The sequence below is a fragment of the Lichenostomus cassidix genome, chromosome 15 (assembly GCF_008360975.1).
Source record: "Lichenostomus cassidix isolate B80296 chromosome 15, HeHo_3.0, whole genome shotgun sequence".
NCBI classification, from domain to species: domain Eukaryota; kingdom Metazoa; phylum Chordata; class Aves; order Passeriformes; family Meliphagidae; genus Lichenostomus; species Lichenostomus cassidix.
In genome coordinates this window covers 9643301-9662567 of record NC_139496.1, presented here as the reverse complement: position 1 = coordinate 9662567, position 19267 = coordinate 9643301, and the positions used below count along the sequence as shown (strand labels likewise).

The 19267-nt window shown below is 38.6% G+C and overlaps 1 protein-coding gene across 3 annotated transcripts in view; it reads right to left on the bottom strand.

Annotated features, from left to right (window-relative positions):
* The window catches only part of SPPL3 (signal peptide peptidase like 3), a 65755-nt gene that overhangs the window by 17098 nt on the left and 29390 nt on the right, over window positions 1-19267 (bottom strand). For 2 of the 3 annotated variants that reach the window (XM_085076059.1, XM_085076061.1), the window contains exons 2-3: window positions 6331-6408; window positions 645-739 (exon numbers count right to left, since the gene is read on the bottom strand). In XM_085076059.1, coding sequence (XP_084932185.1) covers window positions 645-739; window positions 6331-6408 — 173 coding nt within the window. The remainder of the gene's footprint in view (window positions 1-644; window positions 740-6330; window positions 6409-19267) is intronic. The other variant, XM_085076060.1, reaches the window with a different exon arrangement.

Sequence of the window (19267 nt, the reverse complement as noted above, 5' to 3'; positions counted from 1 at the left end):
TACCATACACTGTGCACAGTGTGTTCCACTCTAACTGTTCACTTCCACATTTTTACCTGTAAAACTGTGCATGTCAGATGGCCATGCTGCCTGGAATCTATTTAGAGATTACAGAAGGGACAGTCACCATGCAGGGGCTGACATGTTAATCTCACTCTGAATAGACAGTGTGCAGACACATATTTTGTTGTCCATTATAAATGAGTTGCCCAGAGCCATGTGAACTCACTACTTCAATTTCTCTACTGATAAGGCAGAACCCTCCTTAGGGACTTCTCAGCACACTCCAGGATCTCTCCCTGCTTACAGCCTGGCCAATGTGCAATAGCAATGAGCTCCAGACAAAAAGGAATTACATTCACTTCTCTTAATTGTGGGGTGGCTTTTTTAAAAGTGAAGCTGTTTCCATTTCCAGTAAAACCTGACAAATGGTGTCACATGCAATTTTTATGCATTATGGAAATGTTATGTTGATGTTTTAAATTCAGCTTCCACGGGCATGAACCAGACATGGACAGCAGTGCCAGAGCACAGCGAGGTGGGGAGTGCCCAGACACAACCTGGGATCAGGTGAACCTGCAATGCAGCAGCTCAAACACATGCACAGGTGAAGTGAAGCAAGGAAGGTAAGGGGTAAAGCTGACCCTTACTGTTATTGGTGCTGTTGCCATTAAAAGACCCAGCGGCACTGCTGTTGTCTTTCTCTTTGTCTTGATTCTCAAAGTCCATGTTCAGAGACCTGCAGGGAACAAAGCAAATGTGACAGATGAGTTCCAAACTCCTGTTTAGGCTCATCAGCTGCAGTTTCATTCTCACTCTGCCACAGCACCCTCCCCCTGAAAAAGCCCTGTAATGCTGATTATTAGAAACATCATACACAGTGGGAAAATTAAAATAACTAAAGTGCTTAGTTCCAGATGATGCCCCACATCTCGGATTCTGATAGTGAGACCAGTCACCACAGTGTCTGCTGTGGGGAATGTTAAATATCTGTGCTCCTGTTTGTTGCTACCTAATTTCCAGGAAGTGTAGAACACGATGGAACCACAATAAACATTTCAATTCTCTTGTGAATTTGAACTCTTTTCAAGTTCTCATTTTGTTTCCTTTTCATTCAAATTTGACTATCAGGTTTCATTTTTAAGACAATATTATTTCCTTCCTCGAAATGTTGTTATGAATGACCCAAACTAGCTTTCAAGTGTCTGCTTAATGTAAAGTCTTACTTCACTAAAAAAAATTTAGCAAAGCCTAGAAAATAACCAGATATGTATTTTACATGCACACAGAACAGATACCTAGAGGAAGCACTGAATAAATAGTACAAATTGATACACTTTAATTAATCCACTAGAGCTGACAACACTCCCCTGAGTACCCAGCTCAGCTGTTATTGATTCAAATTTTCATTTTGATATACACACTTTAAAAAGTTCCAATTTACCACAGTATTCTATCCCTTTTGCCACAGTGCTTCATTTCGATGCAACTTCTAAATTATATTCTAACACATTTGGCCTAACTTTCTGAAAAGGGGGAATTTCACTTAAGGTCTGTTTTAAGGTCTATTGTTAAATTCAAGGTGCTTTTTAACAAAAATATCATCAATCAAGTTTACCATGACAGTTTCTCATTCTGATGCATGCATGGTGTCCATGATTTAGCTGCATATTGATTTATTCAAATGAGCTATAGAGAACCACCAAAAGCATTGTGCATCTCCCACTGTACAGCTCCTGTCTTAAATTTACAGCAGCATCCAAGTATTCCAATAAAACTTCCAGGTCAACAGGCATTAAACTTCTTTTCAAGTTTAGCTTAACTGTGCTACACGAAGTAAACAAATTCTATTAATTTATCAGAGCAATAATAAATACACCACGGTTTTCTAAACAATTCTAGAGGTATTACAGTTGTTTCATTGCAGTGTTATTGATCACCTACTGCAATGCACAAGTGAGCGAGTCTGTGCTGCAGTCCCAGAAACCAAAATCAGGCACAATCAGGTCTACAGGGTCAAGACATGTGTGGTGTATTAAAGACAGAGAGGTTTATGAGTTTCACTCCATAAAACAAGGAAACAAAAACAAAAACAAGGAAAAGACTCTTCCAGCATAGAACTGGTTTGTTTCCTTTGCTTCTATTAAGCAAGTGCTCCCCAACAGCGTTAGGAGATTAAAGCAGCTTTTCGTCTCAGGCAAAACATGAGAAAGCTTCCACCTCAGACACACAGTTCTTGTACACAGATCATGGATCATCAACTAAAGAGTTATTGAAAATACACAGAGGCAGGGGACAACACTAAAATTTAACAAATTAATCTGTTGCTCTTAGCTTGCTCTTCTAAAGATCTTTTTGCTCTGCCCTTTGTTTGGAATGCCTCCATCCTTCACTCACACTCCCTTTTTCCCTGTTTTGCATTGTAGCTTCATAATTTTCCTCTCAAGCTATAAAAATCTGGGAGGAGGCTGACAGCCCGCCAGGATTTGGTCCAAGATTCAGGCAAACAAGATAGTTCTTTTCTCAGTGCAGTGTTTTGTTCCCCTTGGAATTAGCACAGTTTAGCAAGAACCTCACACCATCATTCTCCCAGTGGCATCAGGCAACTCATAACTTAAGGGATTGCTATCAGCAGAGAAAACTGGAAATAAAACCTATTAGATCTACTGCTGATAAACAACCTCAGCCCCTCTCCTTTCATTGCAATACTGTCAGCAATTATTGTTACCTATAAATATCCCTGCCTCAAAAGTAAGCATAAATTAGGAAATTACTTTCACTTAACAACACAGCTGCTCTTCCAAGCCAACCTCTGAATAATCTCCAGCTATTTCATGATTTGGCTCTTCCCTCTGCTACAAATTATCACTAACATAATAAAAAAATTGAGAAGTGATCACTAAAACACCCTGGAAGAAAGTTAAAAGTCATACTGTAAAACAAGATAAACTCGAAACTACTGGACTGTAGAGAAATGGCAAGCTGGGAAACATTCACTGTTTTGTTCAAGTTTCTCCTGGGCTTCCAAAGCAGCATGGGGCACTGAACTGCTCCATTGTTTCTTCTGTGGGTCCTCAGAGCTCCAGCTGGTTGGATTTCTAGCATGGTGTTTCAAAGCAAGCGAGTCAGCCTCCCGCAGGGAGCCACTCGGAGGGTTACGCTGAGGCCAAAGGAATGAGTAAGCTGCTGGCACGTCACTATCAGCAAAGTTCAGATTCAACTATGGATCACTTCCACTGCAGAAATGCCTCAGGGAAACCCCACAGGAGGTGTTCTTATCAAACAATGAAGGAAATCGGAATGCAAGGATCTGTCTATAGAGGCACCTGCAGATGCAATTTATTGAGAAGTTCCTTCTTGCTCTACCAGTGAGGACAGTCACCCATCTGAGAGCCCTGGGAGCATGGGAATGCCAAGCTGGAAATCCAACCCTCAGCACACCATGTTCATATGAACACTCTTGAGTTCGGCATGTGAGCTACTTTCTATTTACACCCACACTCTGGATACGCAAACCCTACAGACAAAAGGCCCCAGTATCATCCCACACTTCTTGGTTTGGTTCAAAAGCAGGTATGTGAACAGGTAGGTTCTGGGTTAAATCTGGCTTTACATAAGCTGAGAGACCATGTCTGGGGAGGTGATAGGATAGAAGAAGATTTAGCTGTTACATGCAAAGTAACCCCAACATTTAAGTCTCAGAGAGGCGTTTGGACAAGAATAGGTGGCTCTCTTGCCCTCAGAGACAACCTGGTTCAAGCTGAGCTCACCTCTTTAAGAATCCACAACTAACACATCTACTTGCATGCTCCAGTTTACAGCTTGGAACGGTTTAAAGGATTAGACTTGCCCCTTTGGCAGCCAATAATAAAAGTATGTCAAGTTCAAGGACTAAGGGCAATCAGAATGTACATGAGAGAGATGTTCAGAAGGGCTGGAAGCTAAAACTCCTGACCCGGCACAAATGTAGGCAGGAAATGCTCATTCATGCACAGTAAGAGAAGGGGAACTCAACTCCATCACCGCACTCTGTTCTGGGTCTGGGCTTTATCCATGATTTGTTAGATGCTCTTCTGAGTATACAGAGGTTTTGGGATTTTTTTCATTTGTTTTGGACAAATTCTGCTTCTATTAATAAGGACAGTGGACCAAGGCTTTTCTTTGTTCCCCCGAAGCCTCCTGCCTTAGATTAGATCCACCACACACGTGAATCTTATCCCAATGACTCACCCACCCAATTCTTTCTGATCCTATTACTGCACTTCTGTTTCAGCCACTTGCCAGGAATACCACAGTAACTCCACCTGCTTCTTTTCAGCTGAAAATCAGAAACCAAACCCACTTTCTGCAACACAAAGGTTAACTAAGGAATGCTATTTTCTTTTTATCCTACGACAGCTCTGCAGGAGACGAGCACTCAAATCCAGATGAACACACACTGCTGACAGATGAGAATGAGCACCCTAAGCCATAACTTTCATCCTTCCAGCACATCACTTTTCTAAGAAAATTCATCCACTTCGCCAGTTTTCATTTGCTACTTTAAGAATTTCCAGGTGAATATGATTTTGTAACTTATTACCACACCTGACTTTCTAAAAAGACTTAAATGTATTTCAGACCCCTTTGTTAACACCACTGTACAATTTTCTATTAAAAAAATGCTTTTGATCTTGCTCGCTGATCAAACAGAATCAGAGTTTGTCTAAGTCCCCAACATAACTGTGGGTTTCAGCTCAGACATCTGCTAAAGAAACCACATATAGGAAATTAATTAGGAAAGTAATTTTACAACTCTGGGACTATTTTGGTCTGTAACTCACAACATGGGATCTTCAGGATACATGCAAAGGAAAAAGACTAAAACAGGACATTTCCTCATCACCATTCCACTACTTCATCCAGTGAGTCAGATTGCTCTGGAGTTCACAGCCCTTGCTAGGTGCATGGTTTTAAATGTAAAGTATAGGACAAAATGCTAAGAGCATGTGTAGGTACCAATAAGAACAGGATGGCAAACAGCAGGGGAAAATTTTTAAGGGCAAGGAGCTCCAAGAAAGACAAGCAATTTAAGTTCACACACTCCTGCTGTTTTATATTGCACTATGCTTTCATATTTTGATTTTAATAAATGCCATGGCTTCTTGCAGCCAGACGCACAGTTCCTTTTTACACAACTGCATAAATTCAAATAGTTAAAAATTTTATAGTCCCTCAACTATAAGCTAATCTGACTCAAAACTTGAAGAAAATAAATAAATACAAGCTTTTATTACTTTTTTATTCTGATCATCTCTACATTTTGTTTTCCAAAAGCCTTCTATTTTAATTCCACCAGCAGTGCTGTTACCTAACGCTTGCTAACAAGGACAGCTCTTGCAAAAAAATTGGCTCTTTCATTATATGACTTTATTAACTCATGATGGTGATATAAAACCTCTTATCTTAAAACAGCTGCAACTTACATCATATGTATGAGCACAGCTATCATCTATTTCAGGAACACTCATAGCATATTGACTACAGAGCAGAGACTCCGTAGTGAATATAAGGCCTTTTATATGAAGTCTTTTTCACAGATTTGTGAAATGACGCAATGTTCTTCAACAAGTAGAAAGAAAAACATGCTGTATTTAAGTTTAAAAAAATAATACTTTCATATTGTGATTATATTTTTTTAATATGTCAGTATGAGCCTCATTCCTTAGGTGCCACTTCAGTAAAACAAACTATTTTACAGCATGCAAGTCTAAAGGGATAATTGTGTTTTCTCTAAACTATACTCAAGTCTCCTAAAATGAGGAAAATTTGGTTTTTGAAGAATCAAACTCCTCTTGCAGCAGTTCTCAGATGCTTTGCTGGAATTCAACACTGACAGTGTTTCCCACTTCTCTATTAAGCTGTTACTGATACTCGAGTGAACAGCAGTGGGACCCAGGACTGGTTTGAAATCACAGGAGTATATGCTCAATCAACCAACACTGGATAATGTACAGAAAATTCTGCTATCGAGAACATTACACCTATCTCTCTCAACAATCCTTTTAAATTACCTCTAAAATATGATTTTATAGAGCTGTCCTCAAGGACTGACTTTTAAGTTATCTTATATGTGCTTGTACCATGACATACAATTACATCTTTCAGAAACCCCAGCTCGCTATTATTTCTTCTTTTTCCATTACCTTTTCAGAAGAAAATAATTTTTTTTTATGTTGGCTATGTCTGACAAAGATACAATGAAACAATAAGGCATAAGCTGTACTCAGTCACATGCAATATTTTTACTTGAAAAATAAAAACTCTGCAGAATCTTTAAAAAAATCTTACCTGAAACTGCCGTAGACTATGAGGAGAATAGAAATCAGGAAAGTAGACACTTGACTGGAATCCACAAGGGAATATGCCCTGGAATTAGGAAAAAGAAGATAGGTTTGTCATTATGAGTGTCCATTTCTCCAGTGCCATTTGCTAATTCTTTTTCTTATTCTAATACAAATAGAAATCTGATGACAAATCTTTGTGGCAGCTCTGAGTTCTTGTCTCACCTAGAACATAAGACATGTAGCTTGTGAATTAACTTCTTATATTCAAGGCTGCAGCATGAAAAACCTGTACAACCACCAAAGGACAACTCAAAAGCCTTGTGGTAATTTATTCCGAACTCACCAGATGCAGGTGTTTTTTTTTTTCCCCCTCAAACGCATTAAAATTGCTTCAACTGCAGCTACTGTAAGCCTGAATGTCAATAACAGTAACCTGTTTTCCATAACACTTCTTATGTCTTCGAAGTGGCAATATGGCAGTTAAGGCTCACTTAGCTGGGGGAAAACCCAAACAAACAACCCCAAAAACCAAAGCCCAAACTTCACAACAAGCTGCAATATGCATTTATTAAACCACACACAACCACTTCCCTATTCCATCCTGCAGATCACTTCGTATGGGATTACTGATGGACATTTCAGCAGGAGGCTCTAAATCCCAGCTTTCTCTCGACTGATTTCCTAATGTAACACACTGTGCTTAAAGCATGGAAATATGAACATTAATACAGCAGAGGCCACTGTGCTGGCAGGGACACAGCAGGCAAGGAGAGGCTCTGGGAGTCACTCTACGACTCCCAACAGGTTTTCCATAACTTGTGCTAAAGTAATGGAAAAGAACAAGGATAATAGTGTTAATTGCATTAGTCTTATCCTACAAAAGACATAACTGAGTTTTTCTGAAACCAACCAAAAAGCCTAATTTCAGCAAGGCTATGGATATGGAACAGAGATAATTGAATTATATGATTGTTCCAAATTAAGTATCACTGAGCAAATAAAAACCGAAGATAGGAGACAGTTAAAGAAACACTCATCCCATCCCCAATTCAAAAGCAATTTAGAGATAATTACCAAACCACTAGACACACAATTTAAAATACTTTCTTTTAATATATAAATGCAAATGTGAATTTTCTACTACAGAAATTCAATATTAAACATCAGTGATGAACAGACTGCCTCTTTTAGATGAAATCATATACTTGTGCAATAAGCTTTTAAGAAATTAGAAACTACTTTGCTTAATTATCATGAATAACTTCAATATATCACCATATCAGAAGTGAAAAACAGGTATCTTATTTGCTCATAACATTGGCATAAAGACAATCTTTATATAGTTAATTTTTGGGGTATGTGTGACAATTTAGTTACCAGGCTGTGGAATAGAGGTCTAAAAACCATCCATGAAGATCAATATAGTGAATTGCAAATACACACAACATAATAACTCAGCATTTACAACCAGTGTTACATATAAATGCTCAGGTTATACACAATATAGTTCACAGCATATTATTTCCATGCCATGGTTACAGCTAAGCTCACACCAAAGGAAACAGCCTGAGGACAATCACAATGGGTTTATGTCCTGTTTCTAACTCTGATTATAGAGTGGAGCATACCCTCATCCAGCCTTGTGCAAAGGGAAAGGGAAGCTTTGTAGTCTGTTTGGATTTGCAAATAAATAGTGGAAGAAAAGAATATTCAGAAACTCCACATTTATGAGAAAAACAAATGAATGGAATTTCAACTGGGATTAAACATGTCCATGGTTATGCACTGAATTTTATTTAATGAACATAATTAACTTATGTTCATAAAATTTTATCTTCACAAATTGGGAAATACTTTTGAGGTAAACAATGTTTTCTATATAATTCCTAATTTTCTGTATAATTCCTCATTCAGTGACAACACTGGAGGCTGTGATAATTAAAATGCCATTTTGTCATAATTACTAAATACTAGTCAAAACAAGGCTGTAAATGTTAAAAATATTAATAAAACAGATAAAATACAGATGATACATGGATCACGGACCAGCCCTGTGCATAATCCACTAAGTTTTGTAATAAAAACTGAGGGCCCTCTGGTATGATGAAAGACACAGAAGAAATTCAAACCCCTACTAATGGCAGCCATGCTGACAGGCTGCAGTGGTGCTCAGGACAGCAACCTGCTGATTCTGCACAAGGCAGAAATGAGATTTAAAGTCCTCCCACCCTGCACAAGAGAAGTGCAACAGTGTAATCAGAACTCATCACAGACCAGTGATGTTTCCTGACTTCTCCCCACAGAGAGATAGTGTAGCAGGACAACCTAAAAGCTCAGTGTTGCTACAATGATTATGGTCAGGGGAAATAAATATTCACTGATATTCCAGCAAACAGGGCCAGGGAGGTACAGTCATGCTTTCCTTCTTCCTGAGGCAGCTGGAAAAAGAACAAGGCAAAACATACGGAGTGTGACAGGCTGAATCAAACGAGCAGCTCGGGCATGTCCAGATTCCATCCAAAGTTTCCAACACTAGTAACCCACAAGCAAACTTGAAGAATAATTTTACAACCCAGAAGTGAATCTCATTGTAATAAAACCTCACATCTTTTTAACATCTAATTTCCCTACCTTATTTAAGGGTGCTTTAAGACCCTTTTTCCAGCCAGTTACTGAGAGGTGACTTCCCAATCACTTCCTTTACAACTTGAGATCTTGCTCTGAAGCTGCATCTTTACATGGCTGAGATCAATTTTCATAAATTCTCTGCATTAGGCATCTATTTCTGGCAGCTTCATGGGCAAGTGCGCACAACCCAGAGCCTGCTAAGGCATGCCAAGACAAAGACACAGCAAGCTCTGTTCCATAACATATTCTGTGTGTCCGCCCCACAGCCACACAGTGAAAGCATTGTCCAGACAACAATCCAAGCAGCGAGCTCTCCAGCCTGGCACAGACTGCCCCATGGACCTTTACCTACAGAACAATTCCAGGGATGCCCAGCCGTTGTGACACACCACCATTTCCAAACAGTAACCATGCAAAATGCACCACACCACTTACAGCTGGCGTTCCAAGCAGCACTCTCCCCTCTTCTGGGAAAAAATGAATAACTTCTGTATTCCCAAGGGAACAGAGACCCACTTCATTCCCAGCTAGGGAAGATGGTAACCAGCTAAGGGAAGTTGCCACAACAACAATAATAGTACTACATTGGAGAATGAATGGGAAAGTTTCTCAAGTGATTCAGACTCCTGATCTGGCGCATCTCTGGACATAAAATCAAAGAGGAAATACTCTTCAGTGGTAGCACTGGCTTAAGTATCCCAAAATTATTGCTCAAGACATCAGGGAAGTTTTATGTAGTTGGAGTAAATACCTCTTTCTGTTTGCACAAGAAGCCTACTAAACATATGATCATAAAAATTGAGCCCATCGATGTTTCAGTAGGAAATATCACTCCCCTGACTTCCAGGTACACGAGAAATTATTGTGAAGGATTCTGCCAAGGGGGGAATGAGAAGCCTGTGCCCTGAAGTTTCCATAGCAATGCATACTAAAGGCCTTGGACATGAATCATTCTCATACAAAAGCTGCTGTAACAGCAGCAAGACAAACTTTCCCTGCATATTTACTGTACCTATACAAGAATGCAAACAACAGACCAACAAATAGATCACATCAACTTGGAAAGTGCAGCAGATGAACTATATTCACTAAAGCTCACATGAAGAAAGATTGCATTTCATCACGTATTTTTCTTTATCAGTAATCAAAACATCCAAGAGTTCACAAGATCTATAAAACAAGACTATAAAAGGATGGTGAGCATACTAGATAGGCTAGAGTAAGGATGTACTAAAATAGAAGAGCTTTTGCTGTGTTTGATGGGACTAAATCTACAACTTGCAGACATCACAGAATGACAAATTCACACTGGGAATGTAAGGAGATCATTTAATTCACTGATCCTACTCTATGGAAAGAAAATTAGCCATGACAGATGTTTACCTCATCTGTTGTTTAAAATACTAACAAGTGAAATTAGAGGACTTTATTGACATGTAATAAAAGTTTTGACTACAATTATAGTCCACCATTTTTCTCCCACACAAAATGTCCTTCAAAACTCATGGGGAGCTTGTCATGTAAGCCACATCTGGAGTAAAATAAATCCATACATTAATCCACTTGCATATTTCAGTTTCTGAAAGATGTGGCTGCTTGAGAAGTGACCACACAAAACTTTAAATACTCTTCAGCCCACATTAAAAGCCATGACTGTTTACCCAATCAATATGGTACTCTTCATCTGCATTTCAAATACCACCCTTATAATCAAACGTCCACTGTCTCCTCACAAGTTAAGTGAAAACAGTCCATGCCCAACAAAACATGCATTCCAATTCTCTTAGAAAGAAAATTCCTTGTAGGTAGGTACCAGCACTGGAAGGGTGAAATGGAGCATCTCCCTCCCTGCCCTATTACTCATCACTCATTTTCAGAACTTGCTGAGTGCACATATTCAGTTTGAGGGTCCTGTCTCAGCTGATAATCAACTCTTTCAAAGGGAAACAGAAAAAATCCCAACAAAACAGAAAAACCCCACCAAACCAAATCTGAACAATCAACTTCTGCCAGAAATCTGGTGTTCAATGTCAAAATCAAGGAGGAGAAAGTTTCCACTTCCCTCTCTCCAAGGGTTTCATGTAGTTCAAAGCTTTTTTAGTGTGTTTATTCCATCAGTGATTGTTTTAGCAATAGAAAAACAGAAAGTCAAGAAATAGTAGTTGGCAAACTCAAGGCAAGTTGAAGAGTATTTCTGCACTTCCCCTGCCCCACCCCAGGTTTTTGGAACTGTCAACTCCATGCAGAAAACATCATTCACCTTCACACTGCTGCACTGACCCCACGCCTGTGGTTTTTTTGGATCATGCAAGAATGTGCCACTCATGAAGAAAACATTTTCCTGAATCAACCTGCTTTGTAAGCTTTTAAAACATTCTACTATTTTATTCTTTAAAAAGAGTGTGAGGTAACTCAGTGATCAGGGCAATTTATTGCTAAGATCAATTCATTTCGGATGCTACAGTACCTGGCATTTGTGAGCACCACTGTAGAATTATTTATTAAGATGCACAAATCAAACTCAAGGACTCCAGAGCACAGTCTCAGGGCACATGAAAGAGCAGCACTGCCATGGACATGAAGATCAATTACAGTTAATTGCACAAATACTCATTTTGGCTGGGGTGGACTCACTCCATAGGTAAAACCAATAGTACTTTCTTCCTTTACTGGACTCCAGGTCAAGGGTATGACTAAAAAGCCTCTTTCAACTGCCTTACGTGTATAAGACATATACATACTTAAGGGCCTCCATTAGGCTTGCTGCCAAACCAAAGTTAAATCTGAGTGTAACAGTTAAAGGTATAATTTTAAGTGTGAAGTCATGGTACCCACAGCTGTAAACATATCTCAACACTACGCCAGTCTTTAGTGTGATTCATAGGAAAAGCAAGCAAATTGCTACGGCTTCACTTACGTTAAAGGAATAACTTGTTGTCTAAAGTAAGTTTACAATTTCATCTCATTGTCACATGCAGATAAGGTCTGCTAAGTATGAGTAATTTATGGAAACATGGGTTATGTCAGAAAATAAACTTAAAACAAGTCTAAAGTGAAACAAAACAAAGAAAAGAAAAAAGATAAAAGAGTAGTATGAAATGTCCCACTAAAACCAGACTTGCCTACACAGACTCTGTTAGGGCTCAGGCAGACATTTCAAACTGTAACCAGAGAACAATTCTGCTGTTTAGCAGGCAGAGGTCTCAAAAAAAGATTTCACACTATTAAATACCACATATATATATATATATATATATATATATTTCTACACATACAATTTAAAATCCCAATTCCCTCTTCTACCCTTTCCAGAAAGCTCCTTTCTTAAAATTCTCCCCACAAAACCAAACTCTAAGCTCCCAACTAAATTGCTAAGAGCAAACACTCCTCTGAGCTCACTTTGAGAGGAAATTGAAGTATCCAGTAAAGCATCGGGAGACACAGTCTTGGGAAAAAAATTATTTTCTGTTAAAAACATTTTCTGAGCTACTCCTTTGGTTCACCCCACTGTTTGCCAACAGAACAAAGAATGTCATGTTTCACAGTGTTTAGGAATTACAGCTACTGGAAGATTTCCAGATTTCATGTCCAGCTTGGAGCACTCGTTTCCTCGCAGGAATGGGAGCACAACTTCCAGTCCCTGCATGAAGCACAATACTTTACTCATTCAAAGGAGATTATTCCAAATCAACACAGGATACTGTCTGTGTACCTCAAATATATTTTCAGTTCCCAATGTCGCCACCACTCTGGTGTAACCACAGTAAACAGGATATTTGTGAGCAAAATTTACAATCAGTGGTTAATGGGAGAAAAATTAACCACTACATCTTCAAATAAATTGTACAGGACACACACACCTGAGTATGAAACAGCTTGAACCAAAATAAACATCTAAAAAACCACGCTGATTGCCTTTGACATTGCTGTCACAGAAAACATTGTTTTTTTTATTTTACACTGAATGGGAGCCTGGATAGATAATTTTCATCTCTTACCTAAATACAAACACACACAAAAAAATTTAGAGGTTCCTTATGTTATTGAGGAACGTTGGTTGGGTGATTTAGGTTGGGTTGGGAGTTTTGCTCTAAACCAGACAAATTAAAATGATCAGGGAACCTTTCCCTCCTTCCTTTTGCTTTCTTTCTTTCTCAAAGATAAAAAAACCCCAAGCAGTCATGAAAAGCAGGACATGCTTTTATTGCCAAATACATGTTACCACCAGCCAAGGAATCCTCTGCAGGAGCAAGATTTGGAAATTGTATCACAACTTTTTGAAAATGTGAAAAGAACATCTATACAATGATCACCACAACTGTGCAATTTCAGTCCTTACAGATTTGTTTTTCACTAGTAAACTGCAGACACCTTTGCTCCAACAGCACAGCCCCACCACAGTACAACACCTGGAGGCACAGGCCATCCACTGACAACACTGTCAATAAACCCCAGCATCAATAACAAATGGGGTATTCACTGAGGTACAACAAGCAGCCATATCACATTTGCAAGGGCCAAACTATCAGTTTGGTAAAAAAGTAATTGAGAATGAGAAAAATATATAAAAGCTGTTTGCTGAACTAAAGAAACTGTATTGTCTTTAACTGTCTTCATAGTTTATCACTTTATAAAAGACTCCAGTTTACTGCACAGGGGAGATTCAAGTTTCACTGTAGTACAACAAAAACTGCCAAACCAAAGTATGAATACAATGTTTTTGTGGGAGAATTAAAATCAGCAAATATCGGAACAAGATGTAAATATATAACTATGACAATGCACATAAATACATATCTGAGACATCTGACAAAGCAAGAAGCCACAAGAACTAACCATACAGGAAGACTTTCCTCACCCAGAAAACTGTTTTCACCTTCCACAAATAATCAAAAGGAGGACTGGAAGGAGACAGAAGAGAGGAGGTCAAATCAAGATCTGTTACACACAATCCTCTCTCACTGGAGCCACAAATATATTTCTTCATGTAAATTTTCAGATTCCAACAGACCAGTGAACTCTGCAAAGGTCAGTCCAATATTTAGCCTGCCCCAAAGACTTGCTGAAACAGCTCTTCTATCTAAATTACCACTTTCAACTGTATGACTTTTCAAAAAATAGCCCTTTTTACATCAGGAAAAAAGGCAAATCAAGGGTGTGGTTACTGTAATTTAAGTCTACAAAGTACCACTGTGCAAGCTGTCTACAGTTTTATGCTAGACAGCCTCATCATGATCCAAATAACATCGTGCTTTGAGGAAGGGCTGCTTGGAAATGTTAGTGGCTATCCGTGGCATAGGAAAGTTTTCTGCAATTCTGATGGCTAAGACCTCTCTGGGTTATAAAGCTACCAATTTGTATCCTAGTCATATATGCAACCTGGAGTTTTCAATCACTTGGTTGCACAGCTCTGCATTACAAAGAAGGCTGCTCATTGCTGGGTTTCATTTTATGGCACTTACTCTAATTACAGAAAAAAGAAACAAACTTCCCCAAAATCTTCACCCTAAGCTCCCATCTATGTTTTGATCTCTGTCTTTTTATACTTAACAGAACAGTTCATTAGAATTACTGTAATCATATAAAACAGGAGGATGCTCCCCACTTTCAGTTTACAGTAAACCACATTTCCCTTGAAGAACAACTCCCAGCCTCTTCCACACAAGAATCCCCCATTCCCTAAGTCCCATCTGAGTTACCCAGGAGATGTCTAACCCAAAGGCTGCTGCTGCCAGCCTCAGCTCGGCCACAGCTCTCCACCTGGGCTGAGAGGGGGTGCTGCTCTTACAGGAAGACTGTCAGGGCAGGGTTAGAAGCAACTGCAGCAGAAAAGCTGACAAGCAATTTCTCTCATTACTCAACACTGTTAACACAGCTGTGACACCACAAGTTCCTACATTCAGCCAGCAGATCTCAAAGGACCCTACAAAATCTGGTAAAAGGTGGGAGTTTCTGTAATTTGGAGTTAAAATATTTGTACCAGTCCTCAATGCTGCTCCATCTGGACCTAGAAGACAATGGTGAGCAAATACCTCATCTCTGCCTCACAATTAAGAGCTTCATATTTACTCTGCAAGTTACTGCCAAACAATTAATGTAGCACCTCCAACAATGTGTTCCATAACACTGTCTACACATGCAATTAAATTATGTTTTCACTAAAGGAAAAACAAACAGAACCAAAACCAACCTTCTCTCTCAAATTGGGAACATCAAAATAAGCTCATAAAATTGGACATACTGAACTAGCCTTATTTTTGATTATTTTCAAACTGTGACACTCAGAGTTTAACTTTTTCTAAATTTAGAAAGGAGAGGGATAGGAAGACTTCAGCTCTACACTTGCTCACCTCAAGAACTACAAAAAGCTATTTGGGTGTGTAATAGACCCAAAGCTCTACAAGAGTATCAGGTTACTTTGGCAGATACACACAGAAGTCAAACCAAGTTCAATCAGTCTGTTTTCCAAACATACAAATATGATCAAAAAGCACATTGATATAAGCAGAAAGTATTATTATTATTATTATTATTCCTGATAATACAAGAAAAAAGTGCTGGTGGAGGAAAAATGAGCTTCAAGTAGGTCAAAGAACTACCCGCAATGAATCCAGAAAATGTAAAGTATGTTTTATTTCTTTCTTGAAGCACAAGCACTGACTGAAACACTCCCACTACTTTGCTATGAAAGTGGAAAGCAAGGAGTTTAAAAAGCAAAACAAACAAAGCAACAACAAAAGCAAAAAACCAAACTTTCCATGGAGCTAGAACAAAAAGGTTTAAGTAAAATCTCACACCTGTAACATTGCAATATAATATTTCATAGTTCCACTACTTCACATTTTTTAAGAATAATGCACTGCTATTCATAAAACCAGAAACATAATTCTAAAATAAAAAAGCAACACTATTTTCTTTTTGAAAAGCAAATGCGAGGCAACTTCTTTACAAAGACTAAACTCCTTTAAACAGGAAAAAAATAGGATCTACATTACCAATATGTCAAAGAGCTGCTTTTCACTACTGAATGGATCCCACCCAGAGAGAATGCACAAAGGCGTATTTGAACACACCACAATTCCCATTAGTTCAGTTACAACTGAGGTGGTACAAGGGGGATCTTAAGTTTAAAACTGGGAATTTCCTCCTGTTCTGATGCAACTCACACCCACAAGCACAGGACACCCTCCACAAAGTCTCTTAATTAATGGGAAGAAAATACTATTTTACTTAGCACAGAAGGACAACCCAAAAAGCAAATGTGTGTTTATTCGAGGAGGAAAATTTCTGAGCATAAAATACCAAAATGGGACACTACACACAAACACAGCCAATCAATGCAAGGTACCTGTGCCAAAGGCTGGGTGACTCAGGGTATCACGAAGCCAGAAAACAGAACTTTTAGCATGGCACTAAATGCATATAAACAAACTCTAATGCAATTAACTTGTTAAAAGTGCATATGATTAACTACAGAAATCAATTAAGGTTTTACATTATGAGCATTATGATTTCCCTATACTAGTGATTCTACTAATACCAGTATTTTGGATAGACATATTTTTTCTCCTGAGGTGTTCTCTTAATTTCCCTTCTTTTGAGTCCTATGGTGTAAGAGCTACCAATCCATCCAGCACAGAAGGGAGAGAGGACTGCTAAGGAGGAAGGCAAGCTCGGATATGAATTTGGTTTCAGCGTGAGCAGAATTATTAGCCTGTCACTGGGATGAGTGCAGAGAAGAGTTTCTAAGATGACTAGGAGAGATATGAACTAAGTTTATTTAGTCTAGAAAAATACACAGTATGGGGAGAAGTCGGCTCACAGGCAAAAGGAAACACCACATGGGAGAGCTATGAGATTAAAACAACATAAAACTGTGTTACTCATAATAGGGAAACTTGCACTCTTTCCCAACACCAAACTGTAAACTGATCCAAGTTCCCCCTCAAATCCAATTTCTTTTTCCAGTTAACATCTCCATAGCCACAGGAACACTAATGACAACACAAGAAGTGGCAGTTCTTCCAAGTTTCACCCACTGTGCTTTTGGGGCGGGTGGGAGGGACACCAAAACCCAAAGAACACAAAAACCAAGTGTGGACCAGTTCCAAGTGTATTACCCAGTATGCTCTTTTCAGTCTCGAGAAACAAGAAAAAGGAGGAGAACGTGTCCTACTGCTCTTTTGTACTTACTTATTCTAAACAGTAGAGGTTTAATTAAATGATAATGTTCAGAGATTATTAGAGGCATCTCACATGCTGAGCTGAGCCTCCAAATACTGAAATGCTTATTAACAGTAAATTTTCTTAACAGCAGCTGTCATGTCTTCAATATTGCATCATAAACCTTTTGGACAAACTGAAGTGTAGGAATCTTCATGTACAGGACCAAGTGAAATCTATATTTGACCAGCATCAAATTACACCCACTTAAAAATTGAACTAATTTTATCAGAGAGATATTATCATTTCATTATGTATCATTCTCCTTCCACAAACACAGAATTGAAATGTACACCCCAGATCCAGAATCAGACAACACAGAGGGTGAGTCTGTAATATTCTGCAAGCCCAGGAATAACAAGGTTCAAAAGCTACTAGCAATCCCAAACAAAACCAGAAGATTACTTTTACTGGACAAAATGTTTGCCTTTTAAAAAGCGAATTTCTAAGTAAAGGCATTGAGATAACATCACACAGCAAAGCAAGATCTCTCCTATTTCAGGTGATCCCCTAATTTGCACTGGTCATTCTAAATGCACATTTCATTTCATTAATTCAAGTTGTACTCCTTTAATGTGTGTTTTAGGCTAGAGAAACTGCAACATAGCAGAGCAGAGATCCACTTCTAAAAAGAAGTTTTTCCTTCAGTATTTATTAAACGTTACAGCAGAGTCAGATTACATTTTTACCAGCATAAACCTAACCCAGACAAAACACCTGTCCAGCCCTGACAGGAGCAGCTGGATCACATTTTTCAGGTGTTAGTAAAAATTATGACACTTCCAACCACATGGATAGAAAGGAAAACACATAAGTGCAAGCCAGGTTAACTTCTGTTCTTCCCACCTTTAACAGAATTGCTTTGGAAAGTGCAAACTTGCACTTTCATATGAATCCTAAATACACAGAAACAACAGTCTCCAATTTTGACATTAACTTAAATTAATTTCTCTAAGGATTAGGGAATTAATAGCTCAATTCTTTTAGGAGAAATACAGAACTGCTGGGCTCCATAGGGATGTCCATGCAGCAGCAGCCTCAGAACGATTTAATATATGCCTGGCATCCAGGAGCTACTATAAAACAAACACGATGTGGTTTTGAACACAGGCTGCTGATGCCATAGTAGAGGACTCAGCTTTCCAGGAAATTTTACATGCTGGAAGCCTAAATGCTGATCCTTCACCATCTGTTTCAATTCACATTTTCATGTAATGTATGTAGTAAGTAACAAAATATGAATCAAAGTGAGTGACCAGATTTAAGCACTTCATACAAACAAAATAGTCTTTTCAACTCAGCAACAGTCTCCCGCTATCAACATGTAAGCAACTGAAATCAAACTGTATTTGTGGGGAGGAGCAACCCCTTATCACACCAGCAAATACACAGCTGGAGAGACAGAAGCTTTTCAGTATGTAAACACAAGAGTTTTGATATCCTCAAGGGGTACATAAAACACCTACATATCAATTAGTTTTAAAAACTGCCTCCCACCAGAAGCTGATTTACCATTACATCAACAACATTAGAAAACTGGTATAGTAACTAACATTTGAAAATCTGAAGTTTTTCTGCTTAAGGAAAGAAAGAATATAGAGCTAAAGACACTCAAAATGTATTGAGAAAATCAAAAGGGGATGTCACAGTTATCTAAGCAGCACCTGGAAACTGCTATGAGGGGAAAATAACCCTGAGCTGCAAATGCAATGTTTCAGCAATCAATATTTTCAGAACACATTAGCATATTTTCAAAAGACTTTTGATCTAGCCATTCAAGGTCCAAACTAGGCAGCGAGGATACATTTTAAAAGCAGTATTCTGTATAATCAAGGGTGTAAGACAGCTCATATAAAAGAGAAGTCAGCCTCTTTTTGAAGGTATTTCAGTTTAAATTCATTTAACTTTCACAACTTACCTTGAGGGCTTTTTCCCATACACATACGACATATGGGAAAGACTTAAAACCATTACATACAACATAAATTTTCTACCCCAAATCCTATATTGTACCTGTACCATTTTTTTATTTTCTGGATCCACAAAACAGTTTAAGACTGATAGAGAACGATTTTCACCAATCAGCTGAT